The sequence below is a fragment of the Alligator mississippiensis genome, chromosome 12, assembly GCF_030867095.1.
Source record: "Alligator mississippiensis isolate rAllMis1 chromosome 12, rAllMis1, whole genome shotgun sequence".
Classification (NCBI taxonomy): domain Eukaryota; kingdom Metazoa; phylum Chordata; order Crocodylia; family Alligatoridae; genus Alligator; species Alligator mississippiensis.
The window spans coordinates 39,469,854-39,497,771 of NC_081835.1; the positions used below are offsets into that span (position 1 = coordinate 39,469,854).

General features: G+C 48.5%; 1 protein-coding gene across 1 annotated transcript in view; it reads left to right on the forward strand.

Moving 5' to 3' along the window:
• Positions 1 to 1,955: 1,955 nt before the first annotated feature.
• Positions 1,956 to 27,918, forward strand: part of TWF2 (twinfilin actin binding protein 2) — a 113,612-nt gene continuing 87,649 nt past the window's right edge. The window contains exon 1 of the mRNA XM_006270362.4: positions 1,956 to 2,073. Within this exon, the coding sequence (XP_006270424.1) occupies positions 2,049 to 2,073 (25 nt within the window). The 5' untranslated portion in view covers positions 1,956 to 2,048. The remainder of the gene's footprint in view (positions 2,074 to 27,918) is intronic.

Here is a 27,918-nt window from a genome sequence, read left to right on the forward strand (position 1 = left end):
CTCTCATCCCAAATTGTCCAATCCTCTGGCCCTGTGCCAAGCATTCTTTATGTGGTGCAGCAATCCCCTGGCACTGTGCCAGCCACATTCCTTATAGGGAAACTGCTGTCCCTTGCTTGCCTAGTGCCAATCATAGCATTCGCATCTCCCAGTGCCATAGAAGGCGCTCTGTTCAATTTTGTTGCTTAGTTCTGGGAAGGCCTGGACTATGGCTAAAAGCCTTGCCCGCTACGTCCTCCAGCCTTGAATCGATGAATGCCCCATGGCAGAGGATGCTTCCAAGCCTCGCCACCTCCTCTTGCCTGTTCCCTGAAAGACACCACCAGGAGGCTCTGCTCACATTGCAGGCTCTCCCCAACCTGGCCGTCACTGGAAGAAACCTGGAAGCTGCGGTCCCCACAGCGCCAAATCTGGACTTGGGTGGCAGCCTTGATGGTGAGCGGTCCTCCCTGGACAGAAGCCTCACAGGTACAAGCAGACACAGTACTTTGTATGTAAAGAGTAATGTGTGATATATAATAATCAGGGTTAGACGTTACTGTAAGTCAGTGGATGAAGGCAGCCAGGGGAAGATCAACCAACAGTCTTGTAGAAGTAGTTGGAAATAGAAACCAGCAGTGACACAGCAGGAGTAGGCATAAAGGAGATAAAAAGAAGTGAAAAGGCACCAGCTGTATAACCATATGGTGCTAGAAAAAAAATCAGCCCAGGAGTCTGCAGGGAGGCCAGCACTGAAGCAAGGCCAGTTAGCAGAACAGAGATGCCTCCTGAGAGATGCTAGCCACCTGCAGTCACAGGGAAGGCCTTATTAGAAAAGCATTCTTTTCAGGATTCTGAAATAATATCTGTGTAAAAAAAGCTCCTGTGGGAAGAGGAAGTCAAGTCTTATGACCTAAGGCATAATTGGGTGCCTGAGCATCCTGGTGGTAGCTGTGCATGGGGCAGTGCCATTAGTTGTGCTACCACTGGCAGAGCAGCAGTTGGGCCGGCAGAACAGCTGCTGCTATTTTTGCACCCTCCCGCCCATGGCTGAATGCTCAGGGCTAGCACCCCAATTCCACCCCCTCACCTCCCCTTCATTATGTTAGTGATTTCAGCGGCATTTAATACAGGTACAACCAGGAAAGTCTGCTTGGCACTTAAAAGTAGAGGGTGTTTCAAAGGACTATTTCTGATTAGGTTGACTCAGCTGGACGCAGAGGAGCCAAACCAGGTGCTGGGGCAGGGGAGGTCTGAATATAACTGCAAGAGAAGCCCCAAACCAGTCCCAGTGCTGCAAGGTGTGGCTATGACACAAAAAGCCTTCCAGGTCTCGCAGGCCAGAGGTTATTTTGCTAACCAGCAGAGGAATGAACTTGAAGGGTCCCTTTGGGACATGAGGGGGCCATGGAGAGAGGCTTCCAAGACTACAGAACATCATTGAGGCCTATTTGTAAGAGGGCTTGGGATGCTAACACATTTTTGTTTTTACAAGCCTTAATGCAGTGAAGACCTTCTAGTGCTGCCGGTAGAAGAATTTCTGGGTTCTGCTAAAGGCACAGCTAAATATTTCTCCTAGTTTACTTTAGCTTCACAGCACAGGTTGATGCCCCTGCCGAAATGTCAGGCAACACTAATACACTGGTAGCCTGATCTAAGAAGGGTTCTCAAGCGCTGGATTTGGGGTTGCTGCCCCACACAAACTTATTCACTGCACGTGGGCTCGGATCAGAAGCGGACTTGTCGCCTAAGATTGGGGCCTGCATCGCTACCAGACGGCCCTGGGGCTGGAGAGCTGCCGGCTGCATGGGACTGCGGCGCCCTGTGCTTGCGGTGCCTGGACACAGGGCTCGGGTCTGGCTGTCACCAGGTGCTCCCCGGCGCTCTGTCAGTCCAGCGGGCGGAGGGCGGGCCGGAGCTACAGCCCAGGAAAGGCCGCGCGGCTGCAGCGCTCCGCCAGCAGCTGTCACGAGACGCCCCGCCCCGCCCCGGAACCCGGAAGTGCGGAGCTGCAGCCAGAGCCGCTTCCTGCCGGGACTGATCGCGGCGCGGCGCGGCGCGGCAGAGCCATGACTCACCAGACCGGTATCCACGGTAAGGGCGGGGGGCTCCTTGCGCGTCGCCTCAGGGCTCTCGGGGGCTGCCTTCCCGGGCTCGGGCCGCCGCCCGCCCCTGTGGCTTCTTGCTGGGCAGCAGCTTCCTCAGCTTCCTCCGGCCCTGAGACGTGAGGCCGCGGGGGTGGCGGCGCCCTGTCGCTGTCCCTGAGCCACCTCCTGGGAGCGAGCCCCGTCCCTGAAGTTCCCCGGTCGCGGCTCCACTTGTGGCCGTGGGGCGGGAGGCGCCTGAAGCGTCTCGCCAAAGGGATGCTTGAGCCCGTCGGCGACTCCTCTGCCCCGCGCAGCCCTCGCCTTCCCAGCGCCGTGTATCGTGGTACAACCTCTGCTAGCACCTAGCTCTGCACCGAGAGTTTGTGCGGCCGAGGGAGCCCTCCTTCCTGCAGCCAGCTTCCTCTGCTGCTTATGTTGTAAGAGCGAGGAAACTGCCGCTGTGGACCCCATTTTCCTAGGAGCCCTGTGAACATGGAACAAGAAAGATGGCTCCTGTGCCAAAACACTTGAAATCCAAGTGCCACCTGCATAGACTGCATTGGCATCCAATCACTCTTCTAGGGCAGATAAGACTATTGGACTGGAAGGGGCCTTCTGATCTACCCTGTTCTCTCCTGTGTGGTGGTGGGTAGTTGTTAACACACAGAATCCCCCAAAGCACCACTGCAGGCTTCACACTCGCCTTCAAGGCACAGCTCTTGGAACACCAAGAGCATATCATACGTATCAGATAAGAGCAGGGGCGACAGGACCACTGCCAGTGCCCTGCGTCTGCAACAGTAGGGATGTAGTTGGTCCATATGTGTGCAGAAGATAATGGAAAAGGACCTTGGTCCATACTACAGAGGAAGGCAGAAAAAGCCTTTGGTTCAAGGCTATGGGCTGACCCTGGGCAAAAAACTTTTTCCTGCTCTTAAATTTAGTGATTAACGTGGCCCTGAGCAAAAGGGCTGTCAAATACACCAGTGCATCCCAGTGAAAAGCCTACAGGCTTAGCTGTAGCCATCATACTAATGCTGCAGACGAAGGTGAAATGTCTGTTCCTACCCCATACTCCCAAAGCCAGTAGCATACATGAAGGAAAACAGATTCCTTCCTGGTCCTAGCTGGAAACTAGCAAAGTCTTGAGGAATGACCAAACACTTTCCATCCCAATTGAACCTTAGGACTGCATGGCTCCATGTTGCACCAACTGATTCTAAACCAGAACTGCGTGTCCCATTGCACCATCCTTTCCATAAATGTGTCCAGCTCAGTTTTAAAGTGGTTAAGAAAATTTCACTCCTGATAGACATATACGATATCATTTCTGTTATAAAACTGAGAGACTTGCAGTGGCATCTCTCTTACAGGGTCCTGCAGATGTTGCTGTACCTCTAGGATTTTCTTTTCTACATTGTAGTGGGTAATATACAGAGTGGGCAACCTCTGTTGTAGAGCCTGTAGGCCAGGGGCAGGCAATTATTTCGGGTGGAAGGCCGCTTACCTGGTTTTGTCAGGCTGTCGAGGGCCACGTGGGTAGCCCAACCCATTGACAGGTGCCCTGCCCCCAGATCACCATCTTGGGACCAATGTCTCAATGTCTTGGGACCAATGTCCCAGGGCCAGTGCCAGCAGGGCCCAGAGCAGGGCACAGGCTGGCAGGGGTCTGTGGAGCTGGGCTGGGCTGCACCAGCGGGGGGCGGGGGAGCTGGCCTGGCTCTGTAGAGCCCCTGCCAGCTGGGACCCCTGTACTCCTGCTGCCCTGCTCTGGGCCCTGCCAGCTCTGGCCCTGGGACACTGGTGTGGGCCCCACGCCCTCTCCCAGTGCCCCCCTGAACCCTGCGGTACAGGCAGGGCAGCACATAGCCCCGACCCCCTTGTCGCTGGCAGGGAACAAGCTGGTGCTGAATGCGGGGCGGGGGGAGAAGCGGCCCTTCCCCTGCCCCATGGCCTGCGCTTCCTGCTGCGGCAGTTCACAGCCCATGTGGGGCTGTTATGAGCAGGCACAGGCAGCCCCCACAGCTGCGAGGGGCTGCAGCGTGAGGCACCGGCCACGGGGCAGGGGCAGGGCCACTTTTCCCCCCACGCGGACTGTGAGTGGGTGCAGCAGGGAGCGCCAGCCACGGGGCAGGGGAGGGGCTGCTTTTCCCCCACACTCAGCACTAGCTTATTCCCTGCCTGCAGTCCTCCCCTGCCCTTTTCCCCCCTCTTCCCCCCCTTACCTGAGTTTCCTGTGCCGGTGCAGCCAAGGAGCCACATGGTCCCAGGCCAGAAGCCCCAGCGGGGCTTCCCCTGGGTCCTGCTGCCCCTGGTTCCTGTCATTTTTGACAGGAACCAAGGACAGATAAATATTAATTTTCTAAATATTTTTAGGGGCCCTGTGGGCTGGAGAGAATGGCCTAGCGGGCCAAATTTTGCCCATCCCTGCTGTAGGCGTTCTGTATCTACTAGGATGCTATACAAAATAAGTACGGTTGTTTCCTGCATATTTCTTGCACTCCTGTTTTACTGCTCAGTAACACGTTCATTAATAAGTTTGTCAATCTGAAATAATTTTAGCTTTTCCTCTTCAGCTCTGTTATTTCATAATAATATATTTAGCTCTGCAGTGTGAGTCATAATCTCAGGAACTAGAGGTGCACCGATACATTGGTCCCATATTGTATCAGCACCAATATAAGGAAAATTGACATTATCAGCAGTTGGCTTTTTCTGGCTGATGTGGCTGATAATGTTGCTGATAAATGCCTTGTGCATACGCCCTGCCGCAACACGCAGATGGTGGCCAGGAGTGCAGCTTGGCAGCATGGAGAGCAGCATTGGGCTGGTAAGTCTGTTGTGGGGGAAGGGAAAGGGGGAGGGAAGGGGCTTGGGCGGGGTAGACTGAGTCCCCTGCGGTGAGGGAGGGAGTAAGGCCGAGGCAAGAGCTGCACAGCTAGGGTGGGGCGGTGCACAGAATGGAGCTACGCAGCTCGTCCAGGGGATGTGGGGGGTGGCAGCTCCTGCTGCTGCATGCACCCCTCCCATGCCCTCCTGGGGCGCGCACAGAGTGAGGGCGGGCTCCCGCTGTGGGCTGGGGCCGGGGCTGTGCTGAGCTCTTCCTGGCAGAGGGGTTGGGCTGGGGCTGTGCTTGTGGCAGGCAGTGGCAGTGCTGGGAGTGGGGGACAGCAGGGGGAGGGCTATAGCCACCCCAAAATTCACTGTAGCTCCCCTCCCAGCACTGTTGCCACCTGTCCCAAGTGCCGCATGGCCCAGCCCCCCGCTGGGAAGAGCCCAGCGCCAGCCTCAGCCCACAGCAGCAGCCCACTCTTGCCCAGCGCACAGATCCAGGGAGCACATGTCCCCCTGTGCACTCCTGGGGTGCACGTAGCAGCAGGAGCTGCCACCCTGGAAAAGGTGTGGCTTTGTCCCACGCCCCACCCCAGCTGGGCAGCACCTGCCTCAGCCACACTCCCTCCCTCACCTTGGGAGCCCTCCTCCCTCGCCTGTTCCCCCACAACAGATTCACCAGCTGGATGCTGCTCTCCAAGCTGCCTGGCAGTCAGATCGGGATCAGTCCATATAGCTTGTCAAAAATCGGCTATTGGTATTGGCCCAAAAAAACCTTTTCCCTTTCTGCAAAGAAGGCATCTGGTTGCTTGCTTTTTTTCTTTCTTTCCCACTGAAGTCTAGCTGAAATTTCAGTGATATCAACTTCATCTTTACTTAGGTTGTGGTTCAACTATGTGTGGACCATTCTGTGGAAGTTAAAGTACAGGATTAGGGTAATCCATGTAAAGGTGTCAGTGAATGAAAAAAAAGGAGTTGAAATATGAAGGCAGCCATGGCAAAATCTCCCATCTGTTTCATTGATCTGCTATTTTTACCATCTTGCAAAGAAACTTCAGGAAGCAGAAAGGAACCCTTGGTACCTAATCCAGGCATAATGTCGTTTGCTTGTCCTTTGTTACTCAAAATGGCATGCAGTACTGTCAATAAGGTCCTGTAAAGCTCTGTTAACCGGTAACCCTGTGAACATTTCTGGAATGAAATACTGAAATTAGCTATTGACAGGTGTAAATACCAAAGAGGGGAAACAAGTAAGTAGCAAAGGCATCCACTTCCTAGACCTGATCATTATATTTCATATACTATCCTTTACGTTGGGGCGGGAAAAAATGGCCCGTGGGCTGAATCTGGCCCGCTAGTCACTTTAATCCAACTGACAGTGCCCACCACCCTGCTCAGCCCTTCTGCATGTGAGGGTGGGAGTGAGGTGCCTACACCCACCCCCAACATACTCTATCATGCCTTGCCTCCACCCTCGTGGGCAGAAGGGCCTGGCCCCACTAGCACTGGGTGGGGCTGTTGCTGCAGGCTTCCTCAGCGTTCCAGTCCCTCCAAAAAAGTATGGAAGCGGGGGGGGGGCGCCGCAGGGCTCTAGCTGGGCAAGAGCGTAGAGTGTGGGGCTAGGTCTGGCAGCAGTGCAGAGCCTGTGCTTAAGGGGGTGGCATCAGTGTGAAGCTCAGCTGGGCCGGGTGAGAGTGTGAGGGAGGGTGGGGGGCGGTATGTGGGCCCTCTCACACTCTCCCCGTGGCACGCAGCAGGGGCAGCAGCAGCAACGGGGCGGGGGGGTTGCTTGATGCTGGTGCCTGGCTTTGGCCAGTGCTGTGCATTGTGGCGAGGAGTGCAGCCCTTGCCGGGCAATCTCTATTGCTCCCCTCACTCACCCCACAGGGGAGGGAAGCCCCAGGCACAGGAACCTGGGGCGGGGCAGGGAAGGCTGCTAGCTCAAGTTCCTGGGGCTTCCCTCCCATGTGGGAGTGTAGAGAGTGCTAGCAATAGAGACTGCCCGGTGGGGGACTGCGTTTCTCGCTGCCACGTGCAGTGCCGGTTGGAGCTGGGCACTAGTGCCCCAAGCTCCTGCTGCTGTGCCCGGGGGGTTGGGTCCCCCACACCCATCCCACCCTCCCTTACACCACACAAATACCACATACCCACACCACAGTGTTGCCTGGGTTGACTGCAGGAGAGGACACACTCCCGCACCCCACAAATGCCACACAACATCCCAACATACCCTATGACCGCCCGCAAGCTGCCACACCCCATTTCACACACACATCATGCACACGCACCCCCATCATGCTGCAAACGCACACACACCTCATCATATACCCCCCCATTATACATGCACACTCCCCCATCATACCCACACACCCATCTTCCCCATCTCACACACACACACACACACACCCTCCAAAACCCTGACCCCATCTCACACACCTCATCATACATCCACCCACCCCATCACAGGTGACTGGTGCCTCCTGAGTCAGGGGGGCCCTTGCCCCCCACAGTGGACAGTCAGCGACCCCTGCGGCCAATCCCGACAACTCATAACTGGCAGCAGTGTGCTGCTGGCAGTTCCGGGTTAGTGGAATCGGCCGCGGGGGGGCGGCTTCTCCTGGTGCACTCCCTGGCCGGCGCTCTCAGGGAGGGCACCAGCACTCTTGCCTGCCCCCCCACCCAGGAACGTAGCTGTCAGAGGGTGCACGTGCACTCCCATGCACCCCCTATGCATCGCCACTGCACCCCATCATACCCACACGCACGCAGCCACCCACCCGATCACATATACACACCATCATGCACGCACGCACACACCCAACATATACCGACCCACCCCATCATGCGTGCATGCACACACACACACACCCATCATACCCACATACACACTAACCACACACCCACCTACCCCATCATGCACACACCCACCTACCCCATCATACGCACGCACCCCCATCATACGCACACACCCCGCCCAACATATGCGTGCACACTCCCATATTACCCCATCACACATGCACGCGCACACACATGCATGCACATACCCATCACACATATGCATGCACACATGCAGTCCTCATGCACGCGCACACCCCATTGCATGCACACATGCACACACACCCACTGCACATGCACGTGTGTGCACCCACGCTATCGCACACCCACCTCATCACACACCCCTCATCGCACACGTACCCAGCCCATCATGCACTCCCCGTTGCACTGCTGTCACACCCACAGCCCCATCACAAACCCACAGCCTCCATCTCACACTCACTCTCACACCCCATCACACATACTATAAAAGACTAAGAATTTGAGTTATGTAATCACCTCATATACAGTACAAAAACGCAAATCATGATTTTTATTTAATAAATTTAAAACATGATATAGTATGTGTTTGACTTCAGTGTATGATTTGTTTTTTTCTGATTCAAAGATGGCAAACCCTCAGCCCCACTCCCACTTCCTCTCTCATGGCAGGGACCTCAATTCTCCCCCACCCATACCCCATCAGACACACCCCATCCTACACACACACCCACCCACACCATCATACACCCACTTACCCCATCATGCACACCCCTCCATCACACACACACACACACACACACACACACATCATGCATACATCCACACCCCCCCATCATGCACACACATGCGCCAGCGCCCCCATCATGCACACGTGAGGTGCCCGATATATTGGTCCAATATCGGATTGGCACCAGTATAAACAAAATTGATTGTATTGGAAATTAGCCTAATGTGGCCAATTAATTTAGCTGATAAATGCCTGCGCATGCGTGCAGCTGCAGCGCAGCATGCAAGCAGCGAGGAGCGCAGCTTGGAGAGCTGGGTGCAGCTGGTAAGTCTGGTGTGGCGGATGGCGAGGGCAGAGGAGGTTGTGGGGGAGGGCAGATCAACTCCCCCTGCAGTGAGAAAGGGAGTGGGGAAGGGACTGGGGCAGGTGCTGCCCAGCCAGGGCTAGCATAAATATCTCACTCCCTCACACACTCTCTCTCTCTCTCTCTCTCTCTCTCTCTCCATCATACTTGCACACGTGCATACCCTCCCCATCATGCACACATCCCCATCACACGCTTGCACATTCCCATCATGTGCGCACACCCCATCACATCCCCATTACACGCACATGCACATACCCCATCACACACATGCACACGCACTTCCCATCATGCACACCCACACCCATTGCACACTCCCATGCATGCACCCAGTGCACGCACCCATCTCATCGTGTGCATGCACACCCCATCATGCGCAATTGTGCCCGCACCCCATCACACATTCACTCTCACTCTCTCTCCCACATACTATAAAAGACTACAAATTTATTTTTGAGTTATTATGCAATCACATCTTGTATACAGTACAAAAACACAAACCATGACAAAAATATTCTTTATAATAAATTTAAAACATGTTATAGTAGGTTTTTGACTTTACTGTATGATTTGTTTTTTTCTGATTCAAAGATAGCAACCCCAGCCCCACTCCCATTCCCACTTCCTCCCTCAAGGTGGGGACCTCAATTCAACCGCCCCACACCCCTTTCCCCACAACAGACTTACCAGCAGGACTCGGCTGCTCCACGCAGCCAGGCTGTGCTCCTGCCCACCTGTGTGCTCTGCTGCGGCTGTCCGCATGCACGCGGCATTTATCAGACACATTATTGGCCACATCAGACAAAAAAAAGCCAATTGTCGATACTCAGTTTTCCTTATATCGGTGCCGATCTGATATGGGACTGGTCCATCTCTTTTTGTATTCCTTCATTTAAAGGATTTAAAAAAAAATAGTCAAAATATAATTCCCTAAATTATAATTTGGCCATTCTGTTAGAACTAATAGCTCTTCTCTGTCCCTTTCTTCCACCCTCCCCCCCAAAAAGTGATTAGATTTTTAGCAATTGTGAGCAGTGAAGGCACAGGCTTTCTGTCTTCCTTCTAGTATTTCAATATTGAGTACATTGCTCTAGGGCCCTGGTGAAGTTATTAATTGAAGCAAAGTTTGCCATGTACTGACTTGTCCATTTAGGCTTCAAGAAAAATCTAAATTCTGACTATGAGTGGAGAGCAAGGGACAAGCAGTTGCCAGAAACCTTTTTTTTTTTTTTTAAAGAGAATTGTTACTAATATCATCTGTCTCCAAAGATGTTTTTAAAGGACTTCTGTTATATATATATAGGAAGTCATTTCAGGAAAGTTGGGAAAGCTGACATATAATTGGGAAGAAGATGAAATGATAATTGTACTTAGATTTCAGGGTGCAGCCTGTATATTGCTTTTTCTACCTGGTAACTAATGTACAAGATTAATTAAGACATAAAATGTTGAATAATTTATGTAACACAATCAATATGCGAGCATAGCTGTTAGGTAAGATGACCTCAGAAGCTGCATCTCTATTTCCTTAGGGCAAAGCAAGATTGATCTCTTCAGCATTATGTCCAGTTTGATTTTGATGAATTAAGTAGTGCTGTTTTCCTCCAGTACCCTGTGAAGACTGTTGAGCAGTGTAATAGATGTCAGTGTTATGGAATGGTTTCCTGATATCAAACACCTTAGTGTAATTCCTTCTCTAAATGTGTTAAATTTATAGTTGCTTGTACTTAGGGGCTCAGCCACTTTCTTCGTGATCAAATTCTTGTGGTACTCGCGGACACAAAGCCATGAACATCCTTTTCCCTTGTAGGCTCCAAATGTACTTAAGAAACAGTGAATTACTGCATTTGGATCAATTTGTCTATATTCTCTTGGCATGGTGCTCAGGCAGTTTTAGTATTGGTAACTGGAGTAATTCTCTGTGTAGCAAATGCCTGGTCTTAGCATTCTGGCTTCACCCTCCACTGGCTGGACCACTCCTATTATATTAGTTGTGGACCCTTCTTGCTGCCTGGTGAAAGTGCCTTTTCAACTGGAAGGACTGCCTGTTAACATAAAAGGGGAGACAGGACTCTGTGGCCTGTCCATTCTTATGCCTCTGCTGATACTGCCACCCATGGTGTGAATTTTGAGATATAAATACTGCTAACTGAACTGAAAGCCAAAGCCAGTAACAACAGCCATCAGACAACAATGACTTTCAGTCTTTAAGACTGAACCTGAACTAGTGACTTGAGAAGAGGAAGGGTTCCATTTCCTGTCCTTGTATACTGTCCTCAGTCTTGCCTGCATATTGTGGATGTGATACAGCAATGTAAGGTATTCTGGTATGTCACAAAAATAAAGAATGGTACAAGATTAGATTATGCCTAAATTCTCTTCTTCCTTACCCCCTGCTCAGTTAGTTCTCTATGAACCATATTTATTCTTCACTGGATAAAATAGGTTAATTCTAAAATTAACAAAATTTATATTCCTCTTCCCTGGGATTGGTGGAGTGAGCCCAGGGGCACTGCTGGGGAATGGCACATAGAATTGCTTTGTATGGTCAGCTATGAACCTGGCTGGGCACCTCCAGGGCAATGCCAGATACTACTTCCTATTTTCTTTTCTTTCCTATTAGGCCTTGGACATATTCTTTTTTGTAGTGCTGTAAAAATAAAGCACTATGAGGTAGGTACATGTGTATAGACTCCTAGCTAGAGTACTACAAATTCACTTTAATTTCATGTCACTTGCTGTGGAGGTGAGTGTAGGGGGAGGACTGAGGAGTACTGTTCTCACCTCTCCCCCACCTGCTGCCTGCCTGCTCTGCTGAACCGCTGTGCTACAAAATCACAAAGAACTTCCTGTTCAAGCAAGAACTTTTTTTGTAGGAGATCCAGCATATTTTATGCCTGTAAGGACAGATATAGCACTACAAAAGCAACATGTCTCTAAGACCTTACATATTCTTTTCTTGTAACTTCCAACTTAAAGGGGAAGGAAGCTCAAATTTCTGTTCCAGTAATTGCAGATCAGCACTTCGTTGAGAGATGAAGTTTCCATGAAGGTCTGGCTTCACCAAGTTTTATGATATCCAGTCAGGATTCCATTAGCAGTTATGATATGGCTGCTTTTTTATAGTTTCACATACTCTGGGGAAAGTTAAACTAGTTTTAAAAGTACTGAAATAAATTTAAGATCTGGAAGGACTATCTGGAGGTGCTAATCCAGTAACCTTAGCTCATCTGACATAACTTCTGCTTATGTACTGAACCATGATCAGTCAGGACTAAGTTAGAATCTTTGCAACTAACAAATCTTCAGTGATATTCTGAGGTAATATTGTAGTATGACTTCATAAATGAATCATACGGATGCAGATAGGGTAGTTGAGTGCAAAGGGTTTAGCAATCCATCCCTTCATAGTAGGCTAGAGCAGCATTTCTTAACCTGTGGGTCACAACTCAAAAGTGGGTCGCAGGAATATATAACAGGGTTGTGAACAAACTTTAAAAATGGATCAACACACTTTAAAAATGGATTCCCTTTTAAAGGAAAAAAATGTGGGAAACCAGGGCTTTTACCTTGCAGGCTGGCAGAGTTCCAGCCTGTGAGGGGCTGCTTGGGGGGCCCCATGACCCCCACACACACCTCCTGCCACACACACTGGGGTCAGGGCGTGGGGGGCAGTGGGTCAGGACTGGCCATTGATGTTTACAAATGGGTCCTGGTACAAAAAAGGTTGAGAACCACTGTGCTAGAGCACCAAGTGCCATTCCAACCCAAATACCCTTCTCTCTGTTATGAGAACAGTAAATGATGGAGTCACAACCAGGGAATTGAACATGTTTGTGCATTTATACTTCCTATAACTGCCTTCAGTGAGTAGTAACTTCCTTTTTAAAAATGATTTTACTTATAGAATCATAGAAGTAGGGTTGGAAGGGACCTTGTAGATCTTCAAGTCCGACCCCCTGCCTGGGCAGGAGGGAAACTGGGCTCAAGTGACCCCAGCCAGGTAGGCATCGAGCCACTTCTTAAAGACCCCGGCATTATTGAATGCCTGAGAGACGGATCTTGAGCTGTGGCAGTACTTCTGGGTTTTGTACCTTTGTGTCCTATTCTGCTTCCATGATTTTCTACCAGAGTCCATACCCATACCTATATTGGATTAGATCAGTTGGAGAGATTCAATCTGCTAATTGCTCGTAATGCCATTGGAACTCTTACCTTATTTTCTGTTGTGATTTTGGATCACTCTGTTTCTCCTCTCTGTGTTCTGCTGTACTGAAAGATGAAAAATATGAAGGGTGAGTTGTAAGTCTCTAACGCTGGGAAAATTCTTTTCACTTATACCAGTCTTCTCTGTGCCGTGATCTCTTGTGTGAGGATTCACCATCAAGGGATTCAGATGCATTTCTTTATTTATTGATGGGCCTGAGCTGGGTACAGTCAGACATATACTAAGTTTTTTGCTCATCTTGATGATTTGCTCAGGTTTATAGGCACTACTGATTCAGCACATGCTAAATTCAAGCAGAGCAAAAAACATAAATGATGGGGATATACTTTCTTTGTCATAGGTAAAGCTTTTCAGAGCCTGTGTATGCTGATTCAGCCTGACTGATACCTGCAGGTTGATACTAGGAGACTAACTAAATCAGAGATGCATAATATAAGCTTCTGTAAGTAGCAGACTTACTTCATCAGATACATTGTCAGCTGTGACAAAGGTATTTGTTGCCAAGATGGCACAAAATAAATAATAAAAGATATCTTGTTACAAGATTAGGAGAAACCATCAGACTTTGTAAATACATCTTATGGAAATTCCAGGTGTCACATTAGAAAGAAGTGAATATTAAATACAAAATTAACAAGGCAGTCAGTTGAAAGTAAAGCAGCATACTGCATGACTGGGGTCATTTGAAATTTTCATTGCTGACTTTTTCAAGAAATAAAACCATGATGTCTCAAACTGGATGTCCTTACCCATAGTTTCATAAAGCACTACCGCATAAGATTTGTCCTCTCTAAATGATCTCTTGTGAATGGGAACCTAATAGTCATTGAAGTGATGCTAGTTCTTTTGTCAGGCTAGAAAATACATGCAGAAATTTAAAATGAAGCCAAGGGTTTGAGTTCACATAAAGCATTAAAACTCTATCTTTTATTGAAATGAAGAACAGAAGAAGTAGCATACTGGGTCAGACTAATGGTCCATCTAGCCCAGTAGCCGTTCTCCACCAGTGACATAAGTAGATACTCTAGAGGGAGAGCACTGAACTGGTATATCTAGAACAGGGTATCAAATTTATCTTGTGCAGGGTCAGGTCTGGACTGCTCAGTTCCTTGTGGGCTGAATCTAGTCCAAGGCACAAGAAAGTGGCAGTGGCAGCTCCAGCTCTGACTCAGCATGCAGCAGTAGCAACATCAGCTCTGGCTCTGACCTGGGTTAGGCAGCAGGGCACCAGCCCTGTCATATGCTCTGGCTTGGAGCCAGGGTTGCTGCTAGTGCCACTGCTATGGCTGCATGCCGTTGCCGCAGTGGTAGCTCCAGCTCTGGCATGGGGGACATGGTGGGGATCAGCTGCTGGGGAAGGAGGGCACCGCACTGGTGAAAGGTGAAGTGGCTGGAAGGCAGCTGAGGCTTTATCCGCCCCTGTTTGGCTTCATGCTACTAGATCGTCATGTGCCTTGGGGGCTATGAGCCCTGGATTCTGCAGCAGGCAAAGCTGCTCCAGGTTCTTCTGGTGGCCCACCTGTAGTCCAGCAGGCCAAACAGAGCATCTCCATGGGCCAGGTCCAGCCTGCAGCCTGTATGATGGATACGCTTGATCTAGACTAATTCATCCTCTATTCATTACCCTTCCTGGCATGCACTGTCATTGGTTTAGAGATATCAGAAGAACCATCTCCAGCCATTTTGTTCAACAGCCTTTAATAGATATATTGTCTGTGAATTTGTCTAGTCCAGGGGCAAGCAATTATTTTAGGTGGAGGGCCACCTGCTCTGGACTTGCCCCCACTGGAGCGGTTCAGTCAGAATCTATTCACAGCCCTGACCCGGCCTGCTCTACGTTGCCCAGCCGAGGTGCATCCTGCTGTCCCTTGGGTGTGCAGAGGGGCTGGGGCAGCTCCACAGCTGGACTGGCTTTTTAGGCAGCCCAGGTGGCAGGTCGCTCCTTAGGTTGGGGCTCAGCAGCGGTGGTGCTGGACTGAAGCTGTTGCTCAATGTGGAGGAGAAGCCCCTCTCCTTCCCACTGCTGGCAGTTCCCTGTTGCAGCTTCCCGGAGCCTGCGTGGGGCTGCACTATGTCTCCACTTCCGTCACCACCACATCTGGGCAGTGGTGGCAGCGCAGAGCATATGCAGGGCAGCCCAACACTGGCTTATCTTGTTAGTTTTAAACCTGTCTCCTGCTGCTTTCAGTGGGTACCCCCTAGTTCTAGTATTCTGGCACACCTTATTTCATTTTGTCTGCACCCTTCATGATTTTACAGATCTCTGTCATATTACTCTCAGCCTTTTCCTTTCAAAACTGAAGAGTCCTAGTCCTAGTATGGCAACTGCTTTGTGCTACCTGATCATTTTGGTTGCATTTCTTTAAATCTACTACATTGGGGTGGGCAAAATGTGGCCCGGGATCCAGATGTGGCCCACCAGACCATTCTATCCAGCCCATGGGGCCCCTAAAAAATTTAGAAAATTAATATTTATCTGCCCCGGGCTTGGGCTGCCTGTAATGCAGCCCTCAATGGCTTTCCAAAATGCAGTAAGTGGCCCTCTGCCCAAAATAATTGCCCGCCCCTGTCCTACATCCTTTTTGAGATGTAGAGACCAGAACTGCACACAGTGTTCAAGATGCAGGCGTGCAGTAGATTTGTAAAGTGACATGATAATGTTTTCCATTTTGTTTTCAGTTCCCTTAGTGATGCTAGGGATGTTACTGTCATTTAAAAATATTCATTTAACCTCCTCTAATTATATTGGTTAAGTGAAGGCAGCAGCTGTGTCCTGGAACCCTTTGACTGAGGGGAGGAAGCAAGCACAGTCAGACAACACAGGTCACCTGAAGTCCCGTGTTGGGAGGGAGGGAGCACCTGTGAATGAGCAGCTAATTGCTTAATTGATGAGTCATTAGGCTGCTTGCTGTTTTTCTCTTAGGCTGTGGGTACTAGTCCCCCTCTTCTCCTCGCTCCTCCCTCCCTCTCTCCTGCCTGCCCTGCTGCCTTCTGATTCCTGTTGGGGCACCACACGGCTTCCCTTCCCCCCTTCCCTGCCAGACTGCGCTGTTCCAAGCTAAAGGATAACCGGTAAGCTAACCAGTTATCGCTGAACTTAAAAAGTTAAACTATTAATCGTTTAACCTTTCATATTCCTAAGTGGTACCCAACATTTTATTGGCTTTTTTGGTTGTTACTGCACATGACATTTTTGGAGAACTGTCTACAGTGACTCTCTTTGCTGAGTCATAACAGCACTGTGTACCTATAATTGAGGATGTTTTTCCCCAGATGCATTACCTTGTACTTGTTGACAATGAAGTTCATCTACTATTTTTTGTTCATTCAGCTTGGTAAAAACTTTTTGGCAGCTCCTCTCCATCATTTTGGGATTCGATTACTCAGAATAATTTGGGATCATCTGCAAACTTGGAGATTTCACTGCACACCCCTATTTCCATGTCATTGATGAACATGTTGAACAAAACCAGCTCCAGCATAAATCTCTGTGGGACCCCACTTTTGATCTCTCATGTGGCAGAAGGCCACCTTTGTTTCTCCCCAAAAACTCTGCTCTGTGACAGTTTGATTAGGATGGGCCCAGCAGAGGAGACGCACCTTTACCCTAACTCTTTAGGTAACCTGAGCTGGATACATTCCTGAGGGGGGGGGGGGGAAACCTGCTCCCTCTGCCTACATGACTGGTATCACATACCTGGGTGAGGGGCTTGCTCCCTAGGGAGCTAGGAACTGCCAGTCTGCCCAGCAACTAGTGATGCATTTCAAATTGGTTGGCTGACAGCCAACAGGTGCTGGCCTCCATATGACCTCATTTACCTGGTCCAAAGGGCTATATAAGTTAAAGACTGCCCAGGAAGAGGGGGCAGCAGCCATGAGAAAGAGAGAGAGAAGAGCTGAATCATCTGAAACTGGGTCTCTCTCTCTCAAAACTCATGATCAAGGAACTGCCTGCCTCCAGAGGGAATCTCCACCTGCCTCTGGATGATACTTGTGAATAAGCTACCTGAGATATAACTAGATATATATATATATGCATGATCAAAGGCTACCCAGCCATGGGAGTTTGCTGTATGGGATTTCTCTGATATCACTCTACCCTGTACCCTATTGCAACCCTACCACTTGTAACCAATAAAGTTCTCCTTTGTACCTAGTGTGGGAGACTTATTGCGAGTGGGTCTAAATTATGCCTTGGGCATCCCCTTGGTTTGGCTGACTAAGAGAAACCACTACTTGTGCTTCTTACTGAGGGAAGCATACCAAAGTTCTTGAAGTGAATCAAGTACCCTCGTGGGCTACTAGTCCTGTGTTTCCCAGGGTGCACAGAGCCAGAATCAAGCCCAGCCCTGGGTGGTGGCAGTGGAACCCCCAGGCTAGTGGGTGTGCTCCAGGAAGGGGGTCGGCCAGACGTGAGGCACCCCCAGGGAGGCACTCAGAGCCTGGAAGGTGGTCGGGCGCAGTGAGGTGGGTGGCTCAGTGCAGGAGCACCCCCTACTGGCCTGCCACATCTCATCATCTTGAAAAGCGACCATTTAGGCCTGCCTTTGCTAGCTCTGAATCTACAAAAGAATATTCCCTCCAATCATGTAGCAACTCTGGGGACTTTTTTAAAGCTTTTGGCTAGGGACCTTGTTGAAAGCTTTTTGAAAGTCCAAATACATGTTTGTTGAATCCTCCTTGTTTATGTGCTTAACACCCTCAAAGAACTCCAGCATATGTGTGAGGCAATATTTTCCTTTACAAAAACCATTCTGAGACTTCCCCAGGGGATCATATTTGTCCATATTATTGCCAATTTTATTCTTTATTATATTATACCAACTTGCCAAGCATGGAGACTCATTAGTCTGTAGTTCCAGAGATCACCTCTGGAGCTCTTTCTGAAGATTGACATTTCGTTGGCAACCTGCCAGGCCTCTGGCACAGAGGCTGTTTGCAGCACTAGGTTGGTTACGTTCTGTTTCCAGCACTTCTGCAATTTCACTTTGGAGTTCTTTCAGAACTCTTCAGAGAACACCATCTGGTCTGGGTAACTTTTTTAGTATGTAATTTATCTTTTTTTCTTTTGAAGGACTCTTGATGTGTACTGTTTCAGTACTGTACAATCATATACCTGTATTCCAGCTATAAAGTATTACCATGAAGCACTTCATAGTTATCCCTGCTTCATCCAGGGTCCCTTTTGCTATGTTTTGGGTCAATTTACAGTGCTGTAACATACTGCATCATTTTCCTGCTCATTTTTATAGTGCTATAAAGTTGATTAAAGTGCTGTTAATGTTACATTTATCCATGCCCCAATAAGTTCTGGAGCAGCTTACTGTACAATGCAGTGGATTCCCCATCACTGAAATATTTAAATTAAGGTTTGATGCATATCTAAAACAAATGGTCTCAGTTATGCAAACTTACTGGGCGCATCTATACATTCATTAATGTGCCATAATTATGGCACATTAAGTTTAGTACTTGTAATAACAGGTACTAACTTAATGCGCCATAATCGGCATTACTGCACATTAGTGCAAATGAATCCTTTTGGTGATGCTTAATGCACATTGAATTAAATTTACTGCTCATTAGCATGTTTTTTGCCAGTTTCACTAATACGTTTTTGAATGGGGAAACCAGCATGGGTTTGTGGCGGGCAGATCGTGCCTGACCAACCTAGTCTCTTTCTATGACCAGGTTACGAAACGCCTGGACACAGGAGGAGGGGTGGATGTCGTATACTTAGACTTCAGGAAGGCCTTCGATACGGTATCCCACCCCATACTGGTGAACAAGTTAAGAGGCTGTGATGTGGATGACTGCACAGTCCGGTGGGTGGCAAATTGGCTAGAGGGTCGCACCCAAAGAGTCGTGGTAGATGGGTCGGTCTCGACCTGGAAGGGTGTGGGCAGTGGGGTCCCGCAGGGCTCGGTCCTTGGACCGATACTCTTTAATGTCTTCATCAGCGACTTGGACGTGGGAGTGAAATGTACTCTGTCCAAGTTTGCAGATGAAACAAAGCTATGGGGAGAAGTGGACACGCCGGAGGGCAGGGAACAGCTGCAGGCAGACCTGGATAGGTTGGACAAGTGGGCAGAAAACAACAGGATGCAGTTCAACAAGGAGAAATGCAAAGTGCTGCACCTAGGGAGGAAAAATGTCCAGCGCACCTACAGCCTAGGGAATGATCTGCTGGGTGGCACAGAGGTGGAAAGGGATCTTGGAGTCCTAGCGGACTCCAAGATGAACATGAGCCGGCAGTGTGACGAAGCCATCAGAAAAGCCAATGGCACTTTATCGTGCATCAGCAGATGCATGACGAATAGGTCCAGGGAGGTGATACTTCCCCTCTATAGGGCGTTGGTCAGACCGCAGTTGGAGTACTGCGTGCACTTCTGGGCGCCACACTTCAAGAAGGATGAGGATAACCTGGAGAGGGTACAGCGAAGGGCAACTCGTATGGTCAAGGGCCTGCAGACCAAGCCCTACGAGGAGAGACTAGAGAAACTGGACCTTTTCAGCCTCCGCAAGAGAAGGTTGAGAGGCGACCTTGTGGCTGCCTATAAGTTCATCACGGGGGCACAGAAGGGAATTGGTGAGGATTTATTCACCAAGGCGCCCCCGGGGGTTACAAGAAACAATGGCCACAAGCTAGTAGAGAGCAGATTTAGACTGGACATAAGGAAGAACTTCTTCATAGTTCAAGTGGCCAAGGTCTGGAACGGGCTCCCAAGGGAGGTGGTGCTCTCCCCTACCCTGGGGGTCTTCAAGAGGAGGTTAGATGAGTATCTAGCTGGGGTCATCTAGACCCAGCACTCTTTCCTGCTTATGCAGGGGGTCAGACTTGATGATCTATTGAGGTCCCTTCCGACCCTAACATCTGTGAATCTATGAATTAGTCCAGTGCACATTAAGTGTCTCATGTAGATGTGCCCACTGGGTGATATTCTGTGGCTTGTGTTTTATACAGAAGGATTACAATAGCTAATTATAGACACCCTTTCTGCCTTAAAATTTATTGTTGTTTTTTTTTTTTAAATTGTCTGTATCATCTTTAGATTAATTGGCTTCATAAAAGATCTGCTGTAAGTTAATACGAGGTTTTTCCCTTGATGTATTGAATTTTAGATTAAGTCTGCAGTAGCTTCTGGGATAATGTCATTTGTGTACAGCGTATTTTCAAATTTTTGATGTAAACATCCTTCCCTCTATTTTTACTTTCTGTGCAAGATTGAAAACACACGTTTTGTTTTGAACGAAGTGAATAATATTTCATACATTTTCTCTCGTTAGAGTTGCAGCAGTTGATTGTAAGGGGAAAGATGAATGAAGGTAAAAAGAAAGCAAGCAGGAACAATTCAAAGGCCTTCCTCTTGGCAGGTCTGCTTTCTTTTTAAGTCATCAGCAATCACCGCCTCATTGATAAATATTAAACAACACTGCTGACAGATTGTGTAAGTTCAGGTTTGCTAATCATCAAAAACTGCAATAATTATAAATGAGTGTAAAATTCTTGAATTTGTATGAAATTCTATGGATCCTATTCTCTATGCAGGATGCTTCAAGTAACTGTTATCACTTGCACTGGGATTTAATTCTACTTTAGTGGGAAAGAGTAGTGCCCCAGCAAATATACTGAAAGACTGGATGTACACAGAATTTTTCACAGAAACTTAAATAAGTGTTTTAAATACGTGGATACAAGAGGATGTTGTAAAGCTCAATTGTGCAATGTTTCTTAGTTTTTCTTTAAGCTTTCTCTTGACAGACAAGCACAAAAAGGTGGAATAAGGGAACCAACTGATGGAAATAAAGGGAAAGTGTTCCAAAGGAGCACAGATTGGTTACTTCAATCCACAAACTGAAAACTATGAAGAAAATATTCTTTGTAACCAAAACTTCCCAGAAATCTCTCCTCCCTTTGCTTGCTGTAAATTCAGTGGGGTTTGTATGATTAGCAGCTTTGATTTGAGACAGAAAGTAAAAATTAGGTTCTTGTAAGCATTATCAAATGACCAAAATAATAAGTGCCCACTTCCTCAGCTTTAGTTTCAGGAAGCCTCCACTTAACTAGTCATGGGTTCCTGCCTCCACTTAGCTAGTCACCTGCTCCCCCTTCCACCCAAATACAACATGGAGTGTCACAGTGACATTTAATTTGGTGGTGGTTGAAAGGATGCTGAGGACCTGGATGCCAAATGCTTTTGAAACGCTCCAAATAGCAAGGCGTTCACAGCTAAAGAGAAGCTTCACAAATGATCCTCAAAAAATATCTTTGAAGTGCTTCCTGAAACATCTGTACTGTCTATGGATTGTGACATGGGAGTTGCTTATTCCTCTGGTATCCCTCAGTGTTCTGGTCTCCAGCTTTGGCAGAGCCAATGAGTGCTATCCTGTGATCTTGGACTCTCATCCCATGCAGCTGGTGTGGGCAAAATGGCGGATCTGGCCAGCAGCCGGACTCCATTTCCCAGTTGCCCCTGTCCGCATGGCTAGGGCCGGTTTCCATGGAGACCCCAGCAGCAGCCACACCATGATAGCACAGGGCTGGGGTTTCCGTGGAGACTAGCCCCAGCAGTGTTGGCAGGGTGCTGGCATGGTAGGGATTTTCTCCGTGGCGAGGCTGGGATTTTGCAGCAGTAACAGCATGGTCTGGAGCCAGGGCATCTGTAGCCTGCATGCTCCGGGCAGGGGTGTGCAGGCAGCGGGTAGTGGCTCTGGCCCAGCTTCTTGCAGCGGTGACACCGTGGTCCGGAGCTGGGGCAGAGCCACAATCTACAGCCTGCATGCTCTGGGCAGAGGCATGCAGGGAGCAGATTGTGGCTCTGCCCTAGCTCCTTGTAGCAAGGGCAGAGCTGTGATCCACTGCCTGCACACCTCTGCCCGGAGCATGGAGGCTGCAGATTGTGTCTGTGCCCTGACTCTGGACCACGCTGTAACCGCTTCAAGGAGCTGGGGTAGAGCCATGACCCACTGCCTGCACACCCCTGCCCAGAGCATGCAGGCTGCAGATTGCAGCTCTGCCCTGCCTCTGAACCACGCTGTTACTGCTGCAAGATCCCAGCTTAGCCCCAGAGCAGCTCCCTACCCTGCTTTGTGCCCTGCCAATGCTGCTGGGGCTGTTCTCCACGGAAACCCCAGCCCTGTACTATCACAGGTGGCTGGGGCTGGTCTCCATGGAAACTGGCCCCAGCCATGTGGGCAGGGGCTGCTGGGAAATTGAGTTCATTGCCAGCTAGATTCAGCCTGTGAGCCAGACTTTGCCCACCCCCGCTTTGCAGCCTCCAGAGCTTGATCAGGCTGATCAGCCTGGGGCTGAAGAGCAGACTTCCTGCTTGCCTCTCAGCTTCTGGCCTTCCATTTTTAGAGGCCTAGAGACATGCAAGGGTTCCTGTTAACCAGCCAGAGGGCTGGGGAGAGAGATTTCTTGCATGCCTCTTGACCTGTGCCATTGAAAGACAAGAGGCAGAATGCACAGGAAAGTGTTCATTGGATAGCAAAGTCTACCCTGCTCTCCCTATCTCCTCATTCTGCTGTAGGGGGGTTGCAGTGGAGCTGCTAGATCAAGCAACCTCCCATCATACAGCAGAGGGCTTGCACATCTGTGACACTTAAAAGTGCTTGAAATTGGAATGCTTAGGGTTCTTTATGCAGGAGACTGGAACCAGGTTTGGCATCCAGAAAGAAGAGGCTGAAGGCTGGGAGACACGCAGGGATCCCTACTTTCCAGCCCTGGGGTTTCTTTGCATGCCCCTTGAGCCAGAGGCTGGTGGCTAATTTTTTTCAACTGTTTCAGGATAGTTGAGTTGCTCACAGAAGAGACTAAGATAAATAAGCATAACAGCTTTTCATTGCTGATGAGTCATACCGTGCATTCAACCCAAATTTTGTTGGATGAAGTACAACAAGAAAATGAAGTAATTTTCCAGCACATCTATTATTTTGTACCTTGTGTGTTGCTAGTATGGATAGAAAATGTTCGAACAGTTCAGAAAATGTAGAGAAGCATTATCCCATTTAATCAAGAGCTGTAATTTTGTAGATATGTACATAATTAAGACCACATGAAGTTAAGCACTTAATGTTGCTGCAAAAAGAGGAAATCCTTTTGAATGTATGTGCAGAAAACCTTTAAAGTGAAATGAGATCATTGCTGGGATCTGATTCTTGAGTTCTGAGTACATGACATCTGATCCAATGCTCCCTAGTCATTGCTTGACTCCCAAGAGACTGGGGAGGAAGAGTGACTAAAAGATTATTTTACAGGGCTGGAATTTATGGAGTAATACATATACTCTCCACTTTGTTTGTGGGGCTATGCCATTAGAATTCTGTCTCTTATTTTTTCTCCATTGCCAACCCACCAGCACATGGAAGTTATGTTGGGTGTGATGAAGGTCTCGTGAACTAAACTGGTTTTATTTCTAAAGAAAATGGAGAATTCTAAATTGAGGAAAGGTTAAAATAATTCTTGTTGAAAAAAGGATGAGTTGAGGTAGGTGGCACAGTAGAGATTTTTCAAAATGTATACAAGGGAAAGTTAGTCATTTAGAAATAAATAGTTCACAATAGGTAACTCATTGAAAAACTAAAGGCATAAAGTGTAATCAAGGAAAAACAATTGAAAAACAGCCAAATGTCATGGAAATTTTGTGAAGAGTTTTTGTTTTGGGGGTTGTTTTTTTTCCCTGTCATGAAAGGAATTTTTCACTGAATATTTTAGCTTTTTATTCTCAAAATTATTAATTTTCTACAAGTAAGCTATTTTACATTGAAAAGAAATCCTCCTTTTTAGGGGTGCACTGATAAAGATTTTTTGGGCCACTACTGATGGCTGATTATTAACAAGCCGTATTGGCCGATACTGATCTGATTGCTAATATGCAGCCCTGCAACTTGGAGAGCAGTGTCTGGCTGGTAAGTCTGTTGGGGGGGGTGGGGAAGGGGTGGAGGGAGGGAGGGAAGGGACCTGGTGAGGGAGGGAATGGGGCTGGAGCAGGTGCTTCCCAGCTGGGGCAAGGCATGGGACAGAGCTGCAAGTAGCTCATCCAGGGGACGGCTCTTGCCTCTGTGTACATCCCTGGGGGAGGCAAGTGGGGTGTTTCCAGATCTGTGCACAGGGCGCATGTGGGCTGCCACTGCGGGCTGGGGCCTGGGCTGAGCTACTCTTCCTGGTGGGGGGATTAGGCTGGGGCTGCGCTCAGGTTGGGTGGTGGCAGCGCTGGGAGTGGGGACTATGGGGGGGACCTATGACAAGTTCTAGGGTGGCTGTAACCCACCCTGTAACCCCCCACCCAGTGCTGCTGCCGTGCACAGCCCGGCCCCAGGCCCCCCTGCCAGGAAGAGGCTGGTGCTGGCCCCAGCCCACAGCAACAGCCCGTCTTTGCCCTGCGCACAAATCCTGGGGGCACAGCCCCCCATGCTTCTCCCAGGGGTGTGTGCAGCAGTGGCAGTGGCCCCCCAAATGAGCCGCTCATGGCTCTGTCCCATGCCCTGCCCCTACTAGGAAGCATCTGTCCCAGCCCACTCCCTCCCTCACTACGGGGGCCTCGATCTGCCCCCCACCCCAGGCTCCTTCCCTCTCCTCTGTCCCTTCCCCCCTGCCAACAGACTTACCAGCTGGACACTGCCCTCCAAGCTGCCAGGCTGGCTGCATGCATGCTGTGGCTGGGCACAAGCACGTGGCATTTATCACAGACATAATTGGCCACATCAGCTAAAAAATGCCGATTTCCGATTATGTCAATTTTCCTTTTATTGATGCCGATACTATGTGGATTGATGTAACGGTGCACCTCTACACTTTTTCTGTTTTTGTATTTAAGATGTTAATACCAAAATCCTCAAAAATGAAATATGACTTGAGAGCAAACAACCAATGTTTTATTGTCAAGTTAATAGGGGAAAAAAATGAAAAACAATGTTCAAAAATACATCCTTGTGAAAAATGTAGTTTTGAAAAAAGGAACTGTAAAATGAAAAATACACTTACTTCAGAATTGTTGATTTATCACTAGATTATGCTGAAATTCATCAAAGTTATTCACACAGAGAACGATAGCCCTACAGCGACCTCCACCAGACACGCATGCTAACTGTTATGGTGTCAAGAGCTGTTTTCATTCTGCATTAGATAGTTGTTGTATGTTGACTCGCTGCAAAATGGGCCCCATTGAGAGTAATACTGCGCCGTACTGTTTTCACTTGGGCTTATTTTGCAATAAGGGTGCAGTGGTAATTTCTAGTGGTAATCATTTAAGTCTTAATAGTCCTTCACTGTCTTCCAGCCATTCCTCTTCATGCCTAGGACAGACAAGTTCTTCTACAGTCTGTTGAGAAGAAATCCCAGAGTGGATCAGCTTGTTCTGCACAAAAAATCTTAATCCCAGAAGTCCTAGCTACATGCATGTATGCATGGACACACAAGAGTACCATGCAAATGAGAACCTAGTAACTGGTGTATTTCTTTTCAGTATGATTGCTTCTACCTCATGAAGCTAACTGTTGTTCTAAGACTTGGCTATCATTTATGTGGGCTGCTGTACCATGAAGAGATTTGAGGCACCTAAATTTCCATATAGAAGAGTGAGGGGGATGCTGAAAAGTAGAATAATAGATCTTAAAAGCTTAAGAGTAATAAAATTTAGGCAAGTTTGGCTGAGTGACCTGTTTCTAAAGCATCTCTTGTTAAATCATTTTACCCTTGAGTGTATGCTGTTTGCTGCTCCATGTATAGCTTGAACAGTTAGTAGCTCTAGAATGTTTCCATGGCTTCCTACCGTCAGACATAATAGCTACTATGCTCCACATACTGATGAGTTTGATTTGACATTGGAAAAAAATGTGTAAAGAAACACACTTTTCAGTGTGAATGCCAAACATGGCTCAGGCCTGCCTTGCCCTATAATGATAATGGGCTTCTTTTTCCAGTTAAATGTGAACATAATTTCTGATCATTTCTTGATGCAAATCTGATAAAAATATAAATGTATATGTCAATTATATGCAAGCTTTAGGCTTCTAGTGACATGCCTGTCTGCTGTTTAGGGTCAGAAGGCGTGGGCTGCCCCAGTGCATGGAGTCGCAAAAGGAAGCAGCAGCTTATGTGTTATACTGTTACCAGGACACAGTATGAAGGTGTGGCTGATGGTCTTAATTTGCCTTCAGTGCCTTGCTGTTCTGTCTCCTGTCCCTCCAGGGTGAGCTGGGATTACTTCCAAACAGTGTAGAAGCAGTGTGATATGCTCACAAACTCCAGTTTTGTGAATGTTACATGAAAGCAGCTCCTTGGAGTCATTTCATCATGAAAATTATATCCAGAGAATGAAAGATTCATGGCTGAAGGCTCAAGTTACCTGTCAGGAGGACACAGTGACTCTGCATACTCAGAAAGGCATCCATTTCAGGGAGCATGTATTATTGATCAAGAATTGCGTAGGTTTATGGTGTAGTTTGCCCCAACAAAAGCAAGTTCTGTTACCTCCCCAAAATAAGCAGATGTGTGAGAAGATGGAGTGATTGTAGGGCAAATATTAGGTGCACAGGTTGGGAGCTTCTCAGCAACCAACTTCTATATTGGTACATGTGACTGGGATGCTTTGGTTACATATTAGTAATTTTGTTATTCTTTCATTGGTGGGCTTTGTTTTGTTTTTTTGTATCCAGGATGTTAGAGGGCTGTGTTCCTGTTTGGTTGTTCATTTTTAGAACCCCCAGACCTGTTTCCTTCAGTGGGAGGGTGTAGCGTGCAAGGAAGGTAATAGAATCATAGAAAATTAGGGTTGGAAGGGACCTCAGGAGGCCATCTAGTCCAACACCCTTCTCAAAGCAGGACCATCCCCAACTAGATCATCCCAGCAAGGGCTTTGTTGAGCCAGGCCTTAAAAACCTCGAAGGATGGAGATTCCACCACCTCTCAGGTAACCCATTCCCATGCTTCACCACCCTCCTAGCAAGAGTTTTTCCTGATGTCCAACCTATACTTCCCTTGCTGCAACAGGAGACCATTTCTCTGTGTTCTGTCATCTACCACCACTGAGAACTGTCTAGCTCAGGGGCTGTCAACTTGGGAAGCCCCCAGTGGAGAAGTGGGGAGTACTTCTGGATTTGCCAGCAGCGCTTCTGGTTTTGCCCCTCCCCCGACTCCTCGATCTGCTGTTGGGACACTCCCCAGCCCCCCAACCTCCCCTGCTCGTCAACTGGCCGTGGGACTCCCTGCTTCTGCACTGGCTGCCAGGGGTACACCAACTAAAAAAGGTTGAAAACCCCTGGTCTAGCTCCATCCTCTTTGGAACCACCCTTCAGGTAGATGAAGGCTGCTATCAAATTCCCCTTTAGTCTTCTTGTCTGCAGACTAAATAAGTCCAGTTCTCCCAGCCTCTCCTGATAAGACATGTGCCCCAGCCCCATAACCATTTTTGTTGCCCTCCACTGGTCTCTCTCCAACTTGTCCACAACCTTTCTGTAGTGGGGGCCCCAAAACTGAACACAGTACTATAGATATGGCCTTACCAGTGCAGAATAGAAGGGAATAATTATGTCCCTCAAAGCTGCTGGTAGTTCTCCTACTAATGTAGCCCAATATGTTGTTAGCTTTCTTGGCAACAAGGGCACCACTTTTGACTCGTATCCATCTTATTGTCCACTGTAACCCCCAGGTCCTTTTCTGCAGAGCTGCTACTTAGTCAGTTGGTCTCAGGCCTGTAGCGGTGCATGGGATTCTTTTGTCCTAAGTGCCAGACTTTGCACCTGTCCTTGTTGACCCTCATGACATTTCTTTTAGCCCAATCCTCCAATTTGTCTAGGTCACTCTGAATTCTAACCCTACACTCCAGTGTATCTACTACTCCCCCTAGCTTGGTGCCATACACGAACGTGCCGAGCATGAACT